The 19741-nt window shown below is 49.4% G+C and overlaps 7 protein-coding genes; 4 read left to right on the forward strand and 3 right to left on the reverse strand.

The window, feature by feature from the left end:
* Nucleotides 1-5101: 5101 nt before the first annotated feature.
* On the forward strand, nt 5102-6173 carry RCC_05396 (probable ATP synthase gamma chain, mitochondrial precursor; the record flags this gene model as incomplete). XM_023770667.1 has 3 exons in its annotated part: nt 5102-5151; nt 5255-5856; nt 5914-6173. The coding sequence occupies 3 exons, from the start codon at nt 5102-5104 to the stop codon at nt 6171-6173; spliced, it is 912 nt and encodes a 303-aa protein (XP_023626435.1).
* A 1016-nt stretch (nt 6174-7189) lies between these two features.
* RCC_05397 (related to choline dehydrogenase) lies at nt 7190-8820 on the forward strand (the record flags this gene model as incomplete). XM_023770668.1 has 2 exons in its annotated part: nt 7190; nt 7244-8820. Coding segments are annotated over 2 exons (1578 nt in total).
* Nucleotides 8821-9462: 642 nt separating this feature from the next.
* On the reverse strand, nt 9463-10631 carry RCC_05398 (uncharacterized protein; the record flags this gene model as incomplete). XM_023770669.1 has 4 exons in its annotated part: nt 9463-9466; nt 9525-9943; nt 10024-10278; nt 10338-10631. 4 exons carry the CDS (start codon nt 10629-10631, stop codon nt 9463-9465), a joined length of 972 nt encoding a protein of 323 aa, XP_023626437.1.
* A 1038-nt stretch (nt 10632-11669) lies between these two features.
* On the forward strand, nt 11670-12279 carry RCC_05399 (uncharacterized protein; the record flags this gene model as incomplete). XM_023770670.1 has 2 exons in its annotated part: nt 11670-11768; nt 11827-12279. 2 exons carry the CDS (start codon nt 11670-11672, stop codon nt 12277-12279), a joined length of 552 nt encoding a protein of 183 aa, XP_023626438.1.
* Nucleotides 12280-13338: 1059 nt separating this feature from the next.
* Nucleotides 13339-13808, forward strand: RCC_05400 (uncharacterized protein; the record flags this gene model as incomplete). XM_023770671.1 has 3 exons in its annotated part: nt 13339-13625; nt 13681-13701; nt 13766-13808. The coding sequence occupies 3 exons, from the start codon at nt 13339-13341 to the stop codon at nt 13806-13808; spliced, it is 351 nt and encodes a 116-aa protein (XP_023626439.1).
* Nucleotides 13809-14253: 445 nt separating this feature from the next.
* On the reverse strand, nt 14254-15692 carry RCC_05401 (related to peroxisomal membrane protein pex13; the record flags this gene model as incomplete). XM_023770672.1 has 2 exons in its annotated part: nt 14254-15584; nt 15638-15692. 2 exons carry the CDS (start codon nt 15690-15692, stop codon nt 14254-14256), a joined length of 1386 nt encoding a protein of 461 aa, XP_023626440.1.
* An 842-nt stretch (nt 15693-16534) lies between these two features.
* Nucleotides 16535-17976, reverse strand: RCC_05402 (related to TOS1 Target of SBF; the record flags this gene model as incomplete). XM_023770673.1 has 2 exons in its annotated part: nt 16535-17841; nt 17895-17976. 2 exons carry the CDS (start codon nt 17974-17976, stop codon nt 16535-16537), a joined length of 1389 nt encoding a protein of 462 aa, XP_023626441.1.
* Nucleotides 17977-19741: the final 1765 nt, after the last annotated feature.

A 19741-nucleotide genomic window follows, 5' to 3' on the forward strand; every position in this document is an offset into this window, starting at 1 on the left:
AAGTAGCGTAATAGCAGAAACCTCGGCAAAAATAGGACCGGGTTAGGGTTAGGGTAGCGTCTTCTCGATAGTAGGATAGTAGACTACGGCATGTTCGACTATAGCAAATAATAGTAGTATAATTGTATAGAGCGAAGGGATATTTATAGGTAAAAAGGTCGTAAAGAAGGATTTAGATGCAATTTAAAGATATTTAGAGGTTCTAAAAGTTAAGAAAACTAAAAATAAAAATCTACTACATATTTAAACTTATTTAACGCACTATCGCTCGTATTAAACCCCCCGTATAAAGTAGAGAGAGAAGGTCGTAGCACTTGTTTAAGACCTATTTATCCGATCTAGGGTGTACTTATTACCCTTACTAAAGACATTCCGATATACGTAATTTCCGTAGGCATCGTTCTTACTGCCCTTCGCGACTACGTACTCCTACTATTATTAGCCTCTGCTACTATTATACGGGCTGCTCGTAATAAGATATACCTTAAACGGGCCCTTCTACTAGATATATAGGCCGTATTGCTCGTTATTTCTACCCCTCGTCCGATTGTTATACTAGTTAACTCCGCTATAGTACTATTAGCTGCCGGTATTAATTCTAGGAGCTATTATACTAACCGGCTCTAGATAAGGAGAGCAGCTATTATAGTCTAGTCGAACTTTATCGAGGGGAAGTCGGAGGTACGGTAGAGGAAGAGGGAGCCTTTAGCCTTATCTATTAGCTCGCTAGCTATAAGGTCGAACTAGAAGCCGGCTACTTAGAGCTAGTTTATACTAGTTAGTCTCGTAGTCCTAAGCGCTATTATCTAACCTTTTACCTCTTACCTTATCGCTACGAACGTCGATCTAGCGCTATAGCTCTAGGCTAGCTAAGCTAGCGTCGATAGATTTAGGCATATAGGGAGCTATTTAGTAATAATTCTACTTTATACTAGGAGATAAGGAGGAGGTTAGAGGGTATAGTAAGGTATAGAAGTATTAAAGAATATATTAGATATTAAAGTAAGGTAGATCGTGTTTAAAGATAAAGAAGGAATATAAGTAGTAGTCTTATACTCCTCGTAGGCATTACCCGTACGCGTATAAAGTTATGTAAATTACTTATTAGGTACACTCTACGCTCCCCGGGTCCTATTATTACCGCGTATTCGGCGGATAACCTAGATATATACGATTATCGTTAGTATTCGGTTACGAAGTAATAATAGTAAGGTAATTATTCCCCTACGGGAAATATATATATAATAGATATAGGGAAAGGCTTTATACTTTTAGGATCCGTAGAGCTAATTCTTAAAATATTTTAAAATATTGCCTATTTAGGAAGGAGGTTTTTAATATTAAGGATTAGCTATATTATAAACGTCTTAAGTACGATAACTCTCTCTACTAATTATACGGCAGAGATACGTAGAGAGAAAGTAAGAACACCTAGATATATATTTTAGATTAATAATTAGAAAATGCCGATCTTAGAAGGAGGAATAAGGAGCTAAATTAAAATTACATTTCTTTCGAATTACGCTCTATAAACCCTAACCGCTACTAAGATACTATTATATAGCCCGCCGGAGAAGGTAGTCTCTACTTTCTACCTCCTCTAGTGCTCTTCCGTACCCTCTTCTTAGGCTCTACCTCGGGTTTAATATAATACTCTACTATCCTAGCCGTACGCGCTAGCGCTAATATGCTTCTCGTTCTAGTCTTACTAAGGATTATACTTAGTAGCTTCTCTACCTCCTCCTCTATCGACGAGTCTAAATACTCGTTCTAGATGTTATAACTATATTCGGTCGCCTAATCTTAAAACTTATAATTTCCGTAATAATTGTAGAAGTAATTACGCTAGATTATATAGTACTACCTCTATTAGTATATAGCATCTTTATACGGGAGAATAATAGAGGTCTCGTACCTAGAACGGGCCCTTACCCGCTAGGTACCGGGTATATAGCCCGCTAGTAGTAAGGTGTGCGCTAGTACCTATAACGCTACCGCTACGAATCTATTAGTAAGGATGCTTAGATCTTAACTAGAAATAATTGTACTAACCGGCTCTAGATAAGTAGAGAGGTTGTATATAACTAACGATACTTAATATACTTAGCTAGGTCCTATATAGGATCCCTTATCGAAAACCGGTAGCTAGCCTTATCGTCTATCTCGTCTTAGAGGAGTAGGGTAAAGAGAAGGCTAGCATCTCGGAGCTATTTTGTACTAGTTAGTCTAAATGTCCTAAAGATATTATCTAGCGTTTTAACTCTTACTTTAGTTCTACGGTAGTCGACTCTACGCCTTCCTACTTTATCGATATTAAGGTTAAGTAACTATAGCCGGAACTCTATAGTCGCTATCGTAGTAGTCGCGCTTTATACGGGGAGGGGTAGAGGAGGGAAGAGGTGTTAATATAGTAAAAGAATGTTAATTACTATATTTAATGCCGTAGAATATTAGTAAAGGTATAAGGAAAAGGAATTTAAAAGAGAGTGCTATTTTATAGTTACTACTATAAAGCTCTATCTAGTATATATATAATAGCACCTAATACTACTTATACCGGTCGGAAGTAAGTAATACGTAATATACGTGCTCGCTCCCCGGTAGGTATTATTACTTAGGAGAGAATATATAAAGTAAATAAAACGGGGACTTAGCTATTTTACAAATATCTTGTGCTTTCTCCTTACGGAGTATGCGTATAATAGTAAAAGGGAATAATAGTATACTCGAGGAATACGAGAGGCGGAATAGCGATATAGTCTTATTTTCGAAAATAAGTAAAGTAAATACAAAGTATAGAAAAAGGGACACCTACATTCTACCGAGATAAAACCCTTCTCTCTATAAATAGTAGCCGTATAATAGTACTAGAGAAAGGGTATATACTCCGATTATTAATTTAGTTCTATAAAGGAAATAGAATATCTTATAAAAGGAAAAGGGGAGAGAGAAAGAAATAATAAGCTTTAGAGCTAGCTCTATACCTACCTCTAAAACTACTTTAGTACTATTATACTACTTAGAGGAGGAGATAGCCTCTACTATTTACCTTTTCCCTTACTACGGCTCGCCTTCTTCGCACTTACCTTACGGGGGAATCTTATACCCTTATACTAAGGATCTGCCGTATTACCTACTATATTAGGGTTATTACTAGTATTCTCGCTCTATTTATGCTTAAGGATACGGTCGTTTAAGGTGTTTACGGAGTATAAGTTCTTCTTACTATTCTAGATATAATTTCTATAGGTACCCTCTATTATATACTCCTATTTTATATATTCCTGCTATTATTAGCTTTAAATATCTTTATATAGGAGGAAGGCGGAGAAAAAGTACCTTCTAAGGGCCTCTACCCTCTTTTCGCTCGTTTTTATTTAGAATCGGCCGGCCTTAGTAGGCGGTACATTCCTAGTTAATAATATTACCGCTACGAATCTATTAGTAAGGATACTTAGATCTTAATTAGAAGTAATTGTACTAACCGGCTCTAGATAATTATCGAGTCTATAGTATTCTTACGGTCTTTAAGCATTATCTACTTCGCCGGGTCCTAGGTCTTCTTAATTTTTAAGGCGTAGCTACTCGCTATATCGATTATCTCCGCCTATTCCTTAGTAATATAGAGGCTACTAGTCTTAAGCTAGATTGTACTAGTTAGTCTCGTCTAGGTAAGGCGATTATCTTTACTTATATTATCGTCGTTAACTATAAGGTATAGATTACTATTATCGTCCGACGAGTAGTATATATCCTATAGGTCGACGTCGCCTATACCGAAGCGGCGAACTTCCTTCTCGGTTATTATACGGAGAGGTAGAATAGAGCAAAGAGGGGAGGATAGGTAGTAAGAGTGCTAATTAGAGTGTTAAATATAGTAGTTATTAGGAGAACTAGGGGAGACGGTAGAAGGGTAGAGGGAAGAGTCTTATAGTATATAAATATTACTCTTACGCGTATAATAAGTTACTAGCAGAAGTATATGCATAATAGCAGCATTAAAGTAAGATATAGGTAACCGAAACCCGTTATATATTAGGACCGGTAACTAAGTAATAACGGGACGGTAATATTACACACATATAAGTAAATAACGACGTTTATTACATGTAATTATACGGGCAATTAAATCAATAAGCGAGGTGTAAAATTACTCCACTTAGTAGCGTTAAGCTATATTAGATCGCGTTGTTGCAGGGAAGTCGCTAAAAGTCCACCGTACTCCCTCGGATCCTTGGACCGAGCTGGCTAGCGGCGTTGATTCACTTCAAGACATCTACTTTACATCTACGTCTACAGATGACATAGGAGCCATCAGCAGGGCGAAGATTGCCTGGTGGCAGCAAACATAATTTGACCATGAAAGGGCGAAGTTGATTGACAGCGGACCACTTTCGATCTGTTCAAATTCCGCATGTGATGGAGATGTGTTGGAAGCTGGCAGAAGGATCAAGAGGTTACCTACGTTCACTACGGATGAAATCTAGGTATAACTGCGATAGTTGCTCAAAGATACCTTGAAGATACTCAGCTCGGACTGGAGTCCCTCAATCTCGTCCGTAATAAGTCGCATCGCAAGCATGGATCGAGGAAGAAGTCTCTAATACTGCGCAGGCGTTGAGTGAGCATGTCTCACAGTGATTGTTAGTCCGACGATACCGTCGATCCTGCGTGCAAGACATTCAGAATTGCATTGAAGCTCAAGCTACACTCTCCGGTGCTCTCTGTCCATAGACATAACGCTCTGCGTAGGGCGACAATTTCGTCACTTTTGAAACGGCAGGCAGAGATGGGTCAAGGGAAGTGGGTACCGAGTAGCTAAAGGCACGCCGAAAGTTTGCACCTTGCAAAACAGCCAGACATCACATGTTGTCTCTCAAGCGTGATTGTATTGCGGCGGACTTAGTTTTGTCTCCCATTGTTGAGTTGGTGAAGGTAAGAATTGAGTGAGGGATGCAAAAGAGTGCACAATCCCAAGTCTCGAAGCCGGAGCGGCTAATCCCGTTAGCCGCCGACGTCCGATGCTCCAACTCTCCACGGCAAGCAGCTTTGACGGAGGCATTGAAGCAGCACTCCGCCTCACCATCTCTCAGCTCCCACAATGTTCGCTGCTCGCTCCGTCGTGCGCGCTGGCGCGGTCTMTTCACTGCGGTATGTCCGATTCTGCCGACTTCAGGGCGGTCCATCGATGCGCCGAGCGGCAACGGGAGAGAAGTGGAAGAGAAGAGACTCCTGCTAACACAGCACTGCGCAGACCAGCAGCCACCGCTGCCTCGCCCGCTCTCCAGTCCGCCAACTATGCCACCCTTCGCGAGATTGAGGGCCGCCTCAAGTCGATCAAGAACATTGAGAAGATCACCAAGACGATGAAAATCGTCGCTTCAACCAAGCTCACCAAGGCCCAGCGCGCCATGGACTCTTCTCGCGCCTACGGTAGCACCTCCGACACGGTCTTCAAGGAGGCCGAAACGAAAGCGCTCGACGCCGATGGCAAGAAGACGCTGCTCGTTGTGTGCAGCTCCGACAAGGGTCTCTGCGGTGGTATCCACTCTGGCCTGTCCCGTGCCACCCGCCGCATGTTCGACCAGGACGGCGCCAACTTCGACCTCGTGATTGTGGGAGAGAAGGCCAAGGCACAGCTGGGCAGAAGCAACCCAAAGGACATCCAGCTTTCATTCGCTGGTGTCGGCAAGGACGTGCCCACGYTCGCAGATGCTTCGGCCATTGCCGACCAGATCTCTCTCCTCCCCACCGAATACGCCAGCATCAAGATCCTGTACAACAAGTTTGTCAACGCTCAGAGCTACGAGCCAACCATTTTGGAGGCATTCTCCGAAGATGCCATCAAGGAATCACGTGAGCTGACATACACGAACTCGATATCCCATTTACTACCATACTGATGTTGAATAGCAAACTACTCCAACTTCGAGATTGATGACGCTGTCCTCGGCAACCTCCGCGAGTACTCGTTGGCCAACTCCATTTTCTGGGCGCTGGCTGAGGGCCACGCCTGTGAGATTTCCGCTCGCCGCAACGCCATGGACAATGCTTCCAAGAACGCAGGCGACATGATCGACAAGTTTCAGATTCTTTACAACCGAACAAGACAGGCTGTGATTACTGGCGAGCTGGTCGAGATTATTACTGGTGCTGCTGCGTCTGAGCAGTAAGAGATTCAAGATGCCATGTAGCGGTAGCGGAGGGAGACGTGCGGTCTGTACGTTGTACATATAGCGCAGCGAAATCAGAATCGGATTTCTTTTGTCACTAGTRGGCAATTTTGAGGTCTTGCTCGCTTCAGAGTGCTGACACAGTAGGTCTAAGGTATCGGGAAGTGTCTCTCGACAATCTGGACACGATGTGCAAAGAAAGATCTTCAGCGTCAGGAGCATCCCACCCTCCAGCAGTGGCATGCTGTAAGGTCCTGCTTCGCTCGCAGAAGAAAAGTTGCATTCACTTCGGAACGAGCTTTGGCGACTCCAAATCGTGGACTCGCACGATCCCGACCCAGTTGCTTAGTCCTCACGGTACTTGATTTCGTTGGATCCTTCCCCAACACTGTTCTCCATAGTCTTTTTTGAAGAGAGATCGCTGATCCCGACAAGATTTTCGCGGTTGACGGAATCGACACCGTGCCACTGATCGTCAACCGCGAAAGTATAAAATATCTGCATATTCAGTTTTGGGTAATGACTAGTCTCGATATGTCAAAGATCTGTCCGAGACCTCAACCACCAGGCAAAGCAAGCAAATCCGCTCTTGACCTCATCGCCGGCATGCCATGACCGCTAGGAGTAACTACAAAAGTCCAGCCATGTCCTCTTGAAAGCTTGTCGATTGTGAGCTCGAGCTTCTCACTTCACAGTCATGCCTGCCACGCTTCTGCTCGTATTGATGAGCTTGGCCTCGGTCGTTCTTGGTATACCACAGTTGTCTGGTGGGCGTCTAACTGGCAGTTCCTTTGGTATTCCTGGCATCAACGCTACTTACGACTATATACGTTCAAAAGCCACGATTAATCGAAAACAGGAGCTGATATCTCTGTCTACAGGTCATCGTTGGAGCTGGTCTTGCTGGCTCGGTCGTAGCAGGTCGTCTTACAGAGYACAGCAATGCTACAGTAGCACTGATTGAGGCCGGAAACTTTTACGAGTTGCAAAATGGCAACTGGAGTCAGATTCCTGCCAGTGAGTTTCAATCTCTGCACAGTCGCCAATGCTGTCCCTGATCATTCGAGCAGTGTCATTGCCATTCATCCGCTCGGAGCCAGACTTCCCACAGCCATTGATTGACTGGGGCCTGTACACGGAACCGMAGGTCAATGGTAAGATTCTACGATACACTCAAGGTAAAAACCTTGGTGGATCATCCGGACGTAATCAGATGCTGTACCATCGGGCTACGAAGGGCTCGTACGAATGGTTCGCGGACCACGTTGGAGACCAAGCCTACACCTATGAGAACATGGAGAAGTTCTTCAAACGGTCAATGAACTTTTCGGATAACGCAGAAAGACGCGTTGCAGGCTACAGCCCGAATTACGACGCTTCTGCTTTCTCGTCGGAGGGAGGTCCTCTTCAAGTGACTTACCCTTCAGAGACGAACCCATTTTCGCAGTACGGTCCTGCAGCATATTCTGCGGTTGGAATGAAGTCTCAGGATGGCTCTTCTAGCGGTATCTTGGATGGGTACGCCTGGTGGCAATACACCATCGATCCAACGWCAGGCCTTCGAAGTTCCTCGGAAAGCTCCTTTTTGACCAAAGCCTTCGAACGTCCTTCGTTGACGACATACCTAAATGCACAAGCCCGGAACATCATATTTGAGAACAACACAGCCACCGGTGTCAATGTGACCATCAACGGCATGTACCCATTCACCCTGACCGCTCGAAAAGAAGTCATTGTCTCGGCAGGAGTGTGGCACTCGCCTCAACTCCTCATGGTGTCTGGAATTGGCCCGGCAGAGACTCTCAACAAATTCAACATCTCCATGGTATCCGATCTCCCAGGAGTTRGGCAAAACATGTGGGACTCATGTGCCATCAACGGACCTCGCTACGAGATCGACCTTCCAGAAATCACGTCAATGGCCGCCATCTCCGAATCAGAGCGTATGCACCAAGCAGTACAGTCACTACTCACGAACGCTACTGGTCCACTTACCAATGAGGGCTCCAATGTCGTTGGGTGGTACCGCTTCCCCGAGGCTGTTCGCAACAATCTCAYAGCCGCAGCTCGCGAGGCTCTGGCGAAGTTTCCAAGTGATTGGCCCGAGGTTGAGTTCAATCTTGCTACTTCTGCGACTTCACTGTCCGTCACCAACACCACCAAGCTGACGGGTTCGATCGGTGCCCTTCTTGTCAAGCCACTTTCTCGAGGCAATATGACGATCCGCTCGGCCAGCAATCTTGACGCCCCCGTTGTCAACCCCAACTGGCTACGAGATCCGATCGATCAGGAAGTCGCAGTACAAGCTTACAAAGTGGCGAGAGAGATGTGGCAAGCTATTCCCATCAGAGTCGGCGACGAGGTCTTTCCAGGTAAAAACGTCACCACTGATGCCCAGCTCTTGGAGACGGTCGTCAGCCAAGTCAGCGTCATCCATCACTCTTCGGCTTCTTGTGCGATGGGCAAAAGTGATAACCCGGATGCTGTGGTTGATTCCAAGGGTCGTGTGTTTGGCGTGCAGAAGTTGAGGGTTATTGATTCTTCAAGTCTGCCTTTCACTCCTCCGGGTCATACACAGGGTACAACTTATGGGCATGCTGAGAAGCTCGTGCAGGATGTTCTGGATGCGCTGAATGGAGAGGATTGATGTATACAATAACGATGACGATAATGAAGAAATGCGCTGTGATGGACCATGTTTAGAAAGCTTTCGATAATAGAGCGCTCTCCAGTGTTCGCGAGCAAGAGATTAATCCACATCGAAAATTACCGCGATGGATTCAGGCACGACGTTGGGAAATTCCGTCCTTATCCGTTTGGAAATAAATTGCACGCCATCTCCGTGGCTACACCGGCCAATCCAGTACCTTGTTCGCCAATAGATTGCCTGTCGAATACAGAGGGGGTCGAATCGCGAGCCAGATGTAGACTTTGATCGATCGGGAAGTCAATGGAAACAGAAGCTGCCAGAAGTTGGTTCGTTCAATTGACTACCTAGGTACCAATTCGAAGGTCATCTCCTTGGCTGCAGCATCAATCGTAGTACCCTGAGCTTCTTCAGCAGCAAAAGCTTCCTCGCGAATGGAGGAAAACTCTAAGAGTCATTGGGTTTGCATCAACATGGAATGCTGCATGAAAACCTCCCGCTGCAGCAACTCATCCTGTCGCTCCTTCATGACCACRCGGCAAATGTGTCCACCGAGTAGGTTTCCGCACCAGCAAGTCCATCCCGTTGGATCCCAGGTATTCCTGAAAGCAGAAACAAAAGCATAAGCAAGAGAAACACAATTTAGCTATCCCCAGGGAATCAGTCTCTCGTATCGGCACGGGGGCTTCAAAGCATGCACTTACTTGCAGAGCTTTTTGAGAGACTCAATGAACTCCTTCCTCATGTCTGTGTTGTAGTTCCCACCGCCCTTGATAGTCAGGGCCTCCTTGCCGAACTCCAAAACCTCTACACCAGCGTCCTTGGCCTGCTTTTGCTTTCCAATGGCCTCAAGTAGCTGTGCGGCTTCCATATAGAGAGCCTTGGCGGCCTTGCGGGGGTCTGTCTCAGTGGAAACTCCACCCTCCAACCGCAAACGACGAATATTCGGTGCCTCGGCTAGCAAGATCAGAGCCATGCGAGCTCCTTTCTTGTAGTTCTTGACCTCAACGTTGCAAATCTTACTCCGAGTGCTCCGATATTCGACGAGGAATTCGCCGAGGACAGTCGTGCTCTCGAACCGGAGTGGGTGGTTGTACAGGATAGCGGCCGCTTCAGCGTTTACCTGGAGCTTGTTAGCCGAAAACTCGAGGAGAGCGAAATGGGCTGGCTCTTGTAGGTGAACCTGGAATGAAATTCACTTACCATTTTGCTCACTGCAAGAAGGCCCACACGCTGCTTGGAGCCATCTGCGAACGACTTGGAGTACGGAACTTTGTCCGTGGCGCGTTTTCCATCCAGAACGATGGCCGTGGTCTCCTCCGTCAGGCCCTTTGGCGCGAAATACATGCGATAGACGGTGTTTCGGACGGCGATTGGCAGGTCCATGAACTTGAATGGTTTGGCGGGTCGAAGGATGATCGCCTGGTATCCCTGGTAGGGACCCTCAGTCAGAACAGTCTAGAGTGGACGTCAGCGGCAGAGTTCTATGGTTCTACAGTGGAAAGCGTGTTGTTTACCGATTTGACGACGGTGAACGCGTTGGCAGCTCCCAGCTCCAAGTTGAGGCTGTGGCCGCCGGATGGCAGCGCCAAGGCCTGCTGGGAGCCCTCGTATTTGACCGTGATCACTGAAGTGTCGCCATCAGCAGCCAGGATCTTGTAATCACGTGGTGGAGCTGCCAGTTTTGGCTTCCGCGGAGTGGTGGATGGTGCCTTCTTGGGAGTATCGGCGGCGGAAGCCTTGGGCTTGCTCTTGGGGGTGCTCGGCTCAGTCTTGACGCCTCCCGGCTTGACAGCCGCTTTCGGAGCCATGGCAGTGGATGTGGATGTGGATGTGAAGTGTTGGAAAAACTGAGGGGAAAAAGTGGACGTTTAAAAGAGAAGGAGATTCGAAGATGGAAAGTTAGATAGGGCTGTGAATGAGTCCAAAACTCTAAATCAATGGGCCCCTCACTTTGATTTCTCTCTCGCTCTGAGCGGTTGTGATGACACATCAAAGACCCTGCCCATTAGCAGCGTCAGAAGCAACTCTAGGGAGATGCGAGCGAAGAGCTTTTCCGGCGAATAGGGGCGGTTCGAGCCAATGTTTTCTTGCATGATCCAGGCTGGCGCTAATGAATGAACTCGCAACAGATGGTAAATACCCGTCTCTCACGAGAATCCAGCGGGTTAGTGGTATGGAGAGGAAGACCTGAGCATCCTCCTCGACTCTGCACTAAGTTCCGTAGCCTTTCCCGATCCACGGTCGATGGTCCCTCTTCCCAACTGTCTTGAAAATAGCTCTCTTAATAGCGTGATAGCAGGCCTCATGCTCGGTGTGGCCCTACATCCCATCACAAAGATAAAAAATGTGTACTTACAAACTTACAAAGCATTAGAAGCCTGAAATGCGTACTGGTCGAGTGTGTGCGAGACTCTCAGCAAATTTATGCGACGAATCTAGTCATTGGAGACTGGACCATCGCCCTTTGGTGATGGTGCGATGGGGACAAGCGACAAACCAACATCGTTTACCCTTGGATTCTTCGCCATTTCCCTGAGAACCAGCACGCAACTTGTGATTTCATGTAGTGATTGGCCCATAGCACACTCCATCAACGTAATTCGTGTGGACTGTGTACGGCATGCCAGCTTCGGGAGTAACAAATTGAGTGCATGTTATGGGGCCTCAAAAATCAAGATGGAGTTTGGACTATCTCGAAAATTGGGAATAATCGGGGGAAGAGATGTCGTGAAGTCGAAAGTAGCGCCAAGCCTAGTCTCGTGGCGCGCCTTCCAAACGCGGGCTCGAACGCGACTAGCTATTATTCTTCTACAACCTCCGCTCTATCCCTCTGCCTGCAGTACAACATGGCTGATGAGCAACTCACCAATGGTAATGGCAATGCCGAGGTGCCTGCAGCCAATCTCGACGCTGATGTTGAAATGAAAGAGGAAGCGCCGATCGAGGTATAAGTTACCGCATCCCTCCCTGCGCTTGCTCTCTCCCTCACTAAATACATCCTAGGCACCACCACTCGACAACATCCAGCAAGCCGATCCCACCGATCCCAACCCTCCGCCACAAGCGCCTTCAGATGCTCCAGCACCTCCAGWTGCTCCAGCTCCAGCGCCAGTGCCCGTTCGCGCTCCCTCTCAAGAGACGATTCCTGCGCCTGCTCCTGCTCCTGCCCCGGCTCCCGTGCCGGCTTCGATCCCCGAGCATCTATCAACGATTGCACCTGCCATCGCAACCCCACCAGGAGGTGCTACTACTCGACCCAATTCAATGCCTCCACAGCCTCCTGCGCGTCCAGACAAACCTGTTGCGCATGGTGGCCCAACACGTCAATATCTCAACTCAAAGGTTACGCCGCATCTGCTGGAAGGAATGAAGCACTTGGCCATGTATGAGCCGGAGAAGCCTTTGGAATGGCTTGCCGACTTCTYGAAGCAGAGGAGTGCGGAGGTGGAGGGTTAGACTCTCTTGAGGACCTACCTGAGCTTCCAGGGAAACGTATGAAGATGCAATCATCTGCATGGCAAAGGCGTTGTTGTCTGGCGACACAGTACATGCTCAGCCGAGGCTGGAGCTTGGAAATACCCTYTTGTTCAACGGCGAAATGCGAATGCAAGGTTGATAATCACCGGTTTCGTCGGGCCTAAGATGGAGAGAGCCAGATCCTGGACCTCGCTCTGATAAAGGCTGGTATTCATGACATTTAACGATCCCGAATACAACGATGCGCGAACTCGAGTAGTGGCCAACAGCAAATGCGTGCCAGTCAGTCATTGACGGCGAAGGACGTACGATGCTTGGCGTGCTGCCTTGTCGCGATCGTGGGAATATCGACTCGTTGAGAAGCATTTTGGGTCCTGTCATCAATGCGATTTGGTTCTCGACCTGCTCGAGCCCGGGATCGACGGACAGGAGCCCTGGTCGAACACCTCCAGGCTTCAGGCGCTATTGAATGCCGAGCTAGATCCCTGTCAGCAGCCCTGACTGCCCTTGTCGAACTATCCGAACCTTCCGCATCCTCCATCGATCCTCCAAGCTACAGGGTACGATCCGCACAGGGTAAAGGCGCATTGTGGTGTATCCAGCTCAGCGAATCGCTGATGAAGGCTTCTAAATCACGTAAAGCAGCCATGATTATCAGCTCATGTGCGTGTACGACACCGTAGTGGTCGGATGATACGCCGGTTGGCTGATATATATACCCCGGCATGCCAGAGTGTGACGGGAGTCGATGGCTTGTCAGTATATAAAGCGAACATCCCTCTTCATTTTAACCCCCCCATCTTCCCTTTCACCGGAGTATTTCATTCTCATTCAATCATTTGCAATTCTCCGAACTTTCGAACCATGTTCTGCACTCCTCTACCACCTCATACAGGCAACCCAAATGTCTCACCAAGAGACTTTCCAATTCCCACTATCAACATTTTACCTTTGAAACGAGTCTGGTCGAAGTCCACTTTACGTACAACCGTCTCAGTCGTCGAACTAAAACGCAAGCTGTCTGCAACCACAACCGACATGCCGATATCTGAAAATGAACAACAACGTCCCGTCAGCGACACAAAAACTCAAAACGCCACAACCGACGATAATCTAGAGAAATCCAAGAAGCAATCGCCAGCCCTCAAATCCAAACGATCAATGGTCTGGCTGAAAAAGGTCTTCACTCGCAATTCCAACGATACAACCGTTGAAACCGAAGCTCCACCACAAGCGACGCAACATGGAGAAGCTACGATGACAAGGACAATAACTTCAAACTCTGATAATGTCGAAGACCGAGGGGCAAAGAATGGCAAGCCAGGGTGAGTTTGTTGTGTCATTATTGCCGCCAAGAGCTTTGGCTGACGATGAGTGTAGATATTATCGTGAACCTCAATCGTAAGGCGTTTCTCGAGGCTTGCGAGGTTGATGTGTTTGCTTGTGATGCTGACCGATGTTGAAGGTGGCGGGCTGCGGAATCATCGGCTTTCTATACTGGATTGTGAGATGAGCTGGATGGCTGAAGAATGGTATAGACTGGATTACTCCAGGTCGAGACTCCTGATACTATTTCGGCGACGGTTGTACCTAGACTGCAGGATCATGTCTGGTACTTACTTTACCGCCTTTCCCTTGGGTCTTATAATCTGCATATGATAGTCAGGCGGCTGGGAAAATATTGCAAGTATCATTTCAATCGAGTGAATGCCGTAAGCGCCATGCGACTTGAAAAGAGATAGTTAAATGGATAAAGTCTCAATACAGATGCTTTCATTGAACGCCATAAGAACCAGTCCGTCAACATAGGTGGCCATCGTGAAGCACCGATGGATCAGTGATCCGCATCTACATCGCTCAGTAAACGCCAGTGCAAAAATCAAGCTCTCCCAGAGCCACCCGCTCACTATACAAGAAAATCGTAAGTCACCCCTTATCTCTCTTCCCAAAGAATCAAGAGTAAAAAGCTCCACGCTGGAAGCTCTCGACAGGCACATCACCCTGCTTGGAGTGAATGACTGGTGGCTCCTTCGGCGCCTTCTTGATCTCAGCCTTCTCCTTGTCGGTGATCTTCATAGAGTTCGCTCGGCTGGCTGCGTTCTCAACACTTGCCGTCATGGTGTTGACTCGCGAACTCGCTTCGCTGTTTGTTGCGCTCTTGGCAGCAATCTGCGCTTGCGCAGGCCTTCGCTGGATGGTCTCCAGGTATGGGCTTGGGAGGTATCCCACGCCACCGTCTCGTGCACGGCATCGCCACCATTCTGATGGCTGACCCATTGGGTCTGACTTGGACAGAACGGCGACGAGGTCGCCCTTCTTTACAGCGAGGTCCACGCCCTCTTGGAATGGCTGGCCTGGTTGGGTTTGAGGAGTGTAGTCGTAGAGTGCACGGCAGAAGTCCAGCTTGCTGGGATCCAGAGGTTGCTGTTGGCCATCTGCWCCATATGGCGCGCCGGCAAGTTGACGCTGCTGTTCAGCTTCTTGTGAGGACGCCAAAGCACGAATCAACTTGCCCATCAGGTATGGCAACCCGAAGACTGCAAGCACAAAGAACACAAATGGCTTCCTGCTCGGTCTTGGCTGCGCTGGAGACCCGTCCGGTCCTGGTTGGCCAGAGAAAGAGGCAAAGTTCGCAGGCGTCAGCTCTTTTGAAGACGCTGGAGGTGGTCGTCCTGTAAGTTTCGCCAGCGCTGTTCGAATCCAGCGCATGATTGTGAAGATTCCCAGAACGGATCCGAGTGTTTGTCGCAGGTTGCCAAACTGCTCTGCCACGCTGACCATGGCGAAAAAGGAGGAGTGAGTGGCCATGTACGTGCTCTCCAGCATTTGTGCGAAGCCACCGAAAGCTCCAACTATGCTCTCAATCATCTGAAAGGTAGCTTGTGTGCTGTTGCTGAACGTCTGCGTCAGGCTGGGATCCTGGCCGTTGGGGCCCATCATTCCAGGCCCGCCGTACATCCCACCGCCATATCCTCCCATGCCTCCCATGCCTCCCATACCTCCATAGCCACCTCCATACATCCCACCTCCATACATCCCACCGCCCATTCCACCCATGCCGCCGAAGCGGCTGTATGGCGAGCCGTATGACGACATTCCTCCAATCCCACCTCCAATCCCAGTGCCGTAAGGAGAGGTCCGATTATAAGAAGAAGAGTAGTTTGCAGCTGTTCGCGATGCAATAGAGTTAAGCGCGTCCGGTCGTGCAGGCAGAGCAGGAGTGGCAGCAGAAGAGTTCGACGTCGGATTCGCTACTGTTGTGGTCATTGAAGTCGGTACCGCAGCTGTCTCTCCGTCAGTCATATTCGACGTAGCAAGGTATAAGCTTCCAACATACCGCTCGTGTTGCCTCCTGCTCGCTGTGTTYCCCACGGCTTGGGCGGGGAGGCCATAATCCGGTGTGCTTTGTTGCTTCGCGCACTCTTAGCGAGTTCGGCTTATGGTAGGCAGCGCGGCATGTGCAAATGGCGCCGCGCTGTCAGACTTCACAATGCACCGGCAATCGCGCAAATCTTGCACGGAGTGCTGGAGCAAGACGCGGCGCAGTTGAAAGTGGTCAAGGGAAGGATGTTTTCGGAAGAATGCAGGTCAAGTTGCGCTCGTGGTGATCGCCACAAAGAGTCTGGATCTTGCCGAGGTGTTTAAGGCGGATTGCTCATCGCACCCCGGTCTCTCTAGCCTCCAGGCTCGGTCGAACCCCATGGAACGAATTGGGGAGAGCATTGAAGCACATGTGGTTTTTCTAGGAGACGTACCACGGACTTCGTCAGGCATTCAATGCACCCGTGGACAGCATACGAGAGGTGCCTGGCTTGACCGCCCGGACGGCGTGGCAGGGAACAAAGAMATGGGAGTCACTGACGATAAGAGTGTGCAAAGAGGCATGAAGATGGACAATTGAACAGATCTGTAACAAAACATCGTGAGGACCGACTATTGTCGCGCCCGCCGCACCGAGGCAGCCACGTACTGAAACTGCAAGCCTTTCTCTGGCGGGCGAGACGGATCCTCAACTATGTACAGGCGCTTGGAATATCCAATCGCTGAGGAAGAAAACAACAACGTTGAAGTACACCCAGCCCAGCCCAGCCCATAATCCCGGTTTCGTCGCTTTGTATGGTTTTGGCCGTTCACGTCCCAACTTCCCTTCTCCCGCTTGGGGAAGACACCAAGGACGTATTGGAAGAGAAGCAGGTTCATCACTGCTGCAGCAAGCTGCAAGCTGCAAGCTGACCTACGAGCTCAGCTTGAAGAGGGAAACCAAGTTGCTCAGGCTGTCCTCCATGGTGTCCTTGACCATGTCATCAAGGAACGTCATTGGCATGTCGTTGCCGAACTCGGTGCTGTTGTCGATGATCTTGATATGCATGTTGTCCTTGTACAGGAGCAATGCAGCCTTGATGGTTCCGGTCACTGGGCGCTCAAAGTAATCGCTGTCACCCCCGGCGATGTTGCCGTGCATGGTGCTCTTGCAGCGAGTGTCGCCAGCCGCGAGAACCTCGAAGATATCGAATTCGCCGCATCCGGTGGTCCAGCACGAGCACTCTGGCTTGCCGTACTGGAGCGTGCGTGGTATTTGAGCGTTTAGCATCCAGATGGCGGGCATATTGACTGGGTCGTAAGGGTTGGTGGCAGTCTCGCCACTGTCTGGCATGCCGAACTCGAAGAAGAATGCCTTACTTGGGCCGTCGAAGCCGTGGTAAGCAACGGTGCCGTCACGGGAGAAGCCACAGCCTTCGTCGTCGGAACACTTTTTGTCACTCATAATGACGACCTCGGTGGACGACTTGAGCGTGCAATCCTCGAGGACAGTGGGAGCCGCGACACCGGAGCAGGCATCGGTGCTGGCGTATGACAGAGAGTTTCCAAACTGCATATCGAAGACGCCGGAACCAGTGCCACCCTCGTGGTTCAGGAAGACAAGACCATTAGAAGTTCCGGACGAGGCGTCGTAGTATGCCTGGCGGGTCCATCCATTTGAAGAGCTGGAGTCATCGTCAGACGAAGACGCAGAAGAGTGCGAGCTGGCGGATGCATCAGAGGATGCGGCAGCCGGACGGCGAGCCGGCTGGTAGGCGGCTGGCGCAGAGGCTTCCGCAGTGGATGCTGCAGGTGCGGCAGCAGATGTGGCAGCTGCACCGCCGGCATACTCGTTCACCCACGAGACTACTTCGCCGTTGATCATGGCAGTGACCATATCGCCGAGCCCGCGCTTCTCCTTCGCAGCGGCGTCACGAGCATGGTGCAAATGCGCGTGGCCATGTCCGTGGGCATGGCGCCTGTCGTTTGCACTACGGCGGGCCAGCTTCGCCTTGCTGGGGGACGAGCTCGGAGTGTAGACGGCGAACTGCTTCAGATTCAATGGGCCGCGGAAGTGCATTGACACCTCTTCGTCGAAAGGTGACATGGTTCCAGAGTAGCCACTGGGCGAGCTGGCGCATGTGCCTCCGGTGGAGTCCATGGCGGTGATCTTGTTGTACGATCCCGTCCCACCAACGCCTGAATAGGTGATCGCGTTGACCTTCTGGCAGTAATAGTTGCCTCGAGAGGTGTCAGTATGGATGCTTATGAAGCGTTCGTTGGCGCATCCTTACCATTGTCATCGGTGCTGCCATGAGCACACAAATCGGCCAAAGCCGTGGCGGCAAACAGCGTTGCTGCGATGAAGGACTTCATCTTTTCGTTCCGGCTGTCGAGGTCGCGTTGATGTGTCGCAGTAAGTGCAGGGAGGTGCGAAGACTCTCGCGCGTGTCGCTTTTAGGCGCTTATTGAAATTAAGTTGCGATTGTTGATTTTTGATTATTATCGCGGTGATGTCGATTGACGTGTTTTTCCAGGACCGCAAATGAGTGAGTGGTCGCGTGGGATGGCTTTAATGATCGACTGGAGTGAGTGTGGTCAAAGAGTGACTGAGGAATGAAGAGGGAGAGGGATGCGAGAGGGATGATGATCGGAGGGATGATCGTTTCACCACAGGGAAGGAGCTTGGACGCGTACTGCAATGCCGCTGCCCGCAGATCTCTTCATTTCGGGGCTCGAGATGGCTGTCTCTTGCGTCTGCACTTTGGAGCATCCGTTGTTCTTACATGCATCTTCACCGGCATCTACGTGTCCACGCCGCTTGGAGCATCAAATGTTTGCCGGCGCTGCATGAAGGAATGTAGGAATGTGGCAAAGCCGGCATACTGTACTCGTGAAAAGAAGCTTTGTACCTAAGCATCACAGGCCTGCGAACTAAATTTGATTGTTCCAGAGTTTATATTCCGTGCATGCGGAGTGTCTAAACTTTCTCCACGTACTTCAGTACGTAGGAGGAGAGCAACGAGCTTTGGATTTGCCTATAGCAGTATACTCTGTCTTTTTTAGAACGAAGCAAAGATCAAGCTGACGCCTTAGTCGATCTACCCCTGGCTTCGGCACAAATGGATGGCTGAATGTGAGTCTTGGCTGCGCTACTCCTACAGACCTTTGTACAGCTGATTGTCGCAAAGAACCATTAACTTTGCCCAACGACAGCACAACTCGTGTCATAAAGCCGTCAACGATGTCACCTTGTCACGAACATGCGAATAAGCAACGCGGATGAACGGTGCCGTGTCTTGTCCTGAGCTTGTTTGCGCCACGACTTCGATGCCGTAGTTCCGTTGAAGATGAAGATCGTCGTCCTCTGCGTGGGACTCGCATCGGAACCATGCAAGGATCGCTGCCACGAGTCATCTGTGCTTGAGCCGTGACTGGGTCCAACATCACGGAGGTCGTTGTAGCAGCTACCGAAATCACGAGAGACATTGCACGACTGCATGGCATTCTTCTGTGTGCATGAGAAAACGCACCGTCACCAATGATGTGGCATTCAGGCACGATCAAGCGCATGATCAAACGCCCTGCTTGCTGGAGCAACAACGGCTCGGTGCTGCCAATTGCGAAGATGCAGGTTTTGCGCCATGCATGTGCTGTAGCAATCATTCGTAGGGATCAACGAGCACGAGTGTCTGTACCTGGTCTTGTAGCGGCATCAGWTTCTTATAAGCGTACAAACACCGCAGCAGTGCATGGATGTTGTACATCCCGTTGAGCGATGCGCAGGTTCTGGCTCTCCCTGGGAAAGCATCGTAACCAGGCCCACTGTGCGATTTGGAGAAGTACTTCTTCGTGCGCTGTGGACCGGGTATCACATGCTTCAGAAGCTCCGGGCGAGCAGTGAGATTTTGGCGGCCGATGACAAACCCGAGGCGATTGCTGCGTTGGGCAAGAAACGCAGGACCAGGGCAGCGTCGCAGTGCTGCCAGGCTGAGTTTGGGTATGGAAGAAGCAAAAGCGAAGTGAGAGTGAGCTGATATAGAATGTCGTTTATGTTGCTGAATCTGTAGCAATGACGGAAGAGGAAGAGGCAGCTAGCTATATGAAGTTGTACCTACAGGATGAATACGACAGACAGGTG

Source organism: Ramularia collo-cygni (genome assembly GCF_900074925.1).
Source record: "Ramularia collo-cygni strain URUG2 genome assembly, contig: RCC_scaffold07, whole genome shotgun sequence".
In the NCBI taxonomy this organism is placed as follows: Eukaryota; Fungi; Ascomycota; class Dothideomycetes; order Mycosphaerellales; family Mycosphaerellaceae; genus Ramularia; species Ramularia collo-cygni.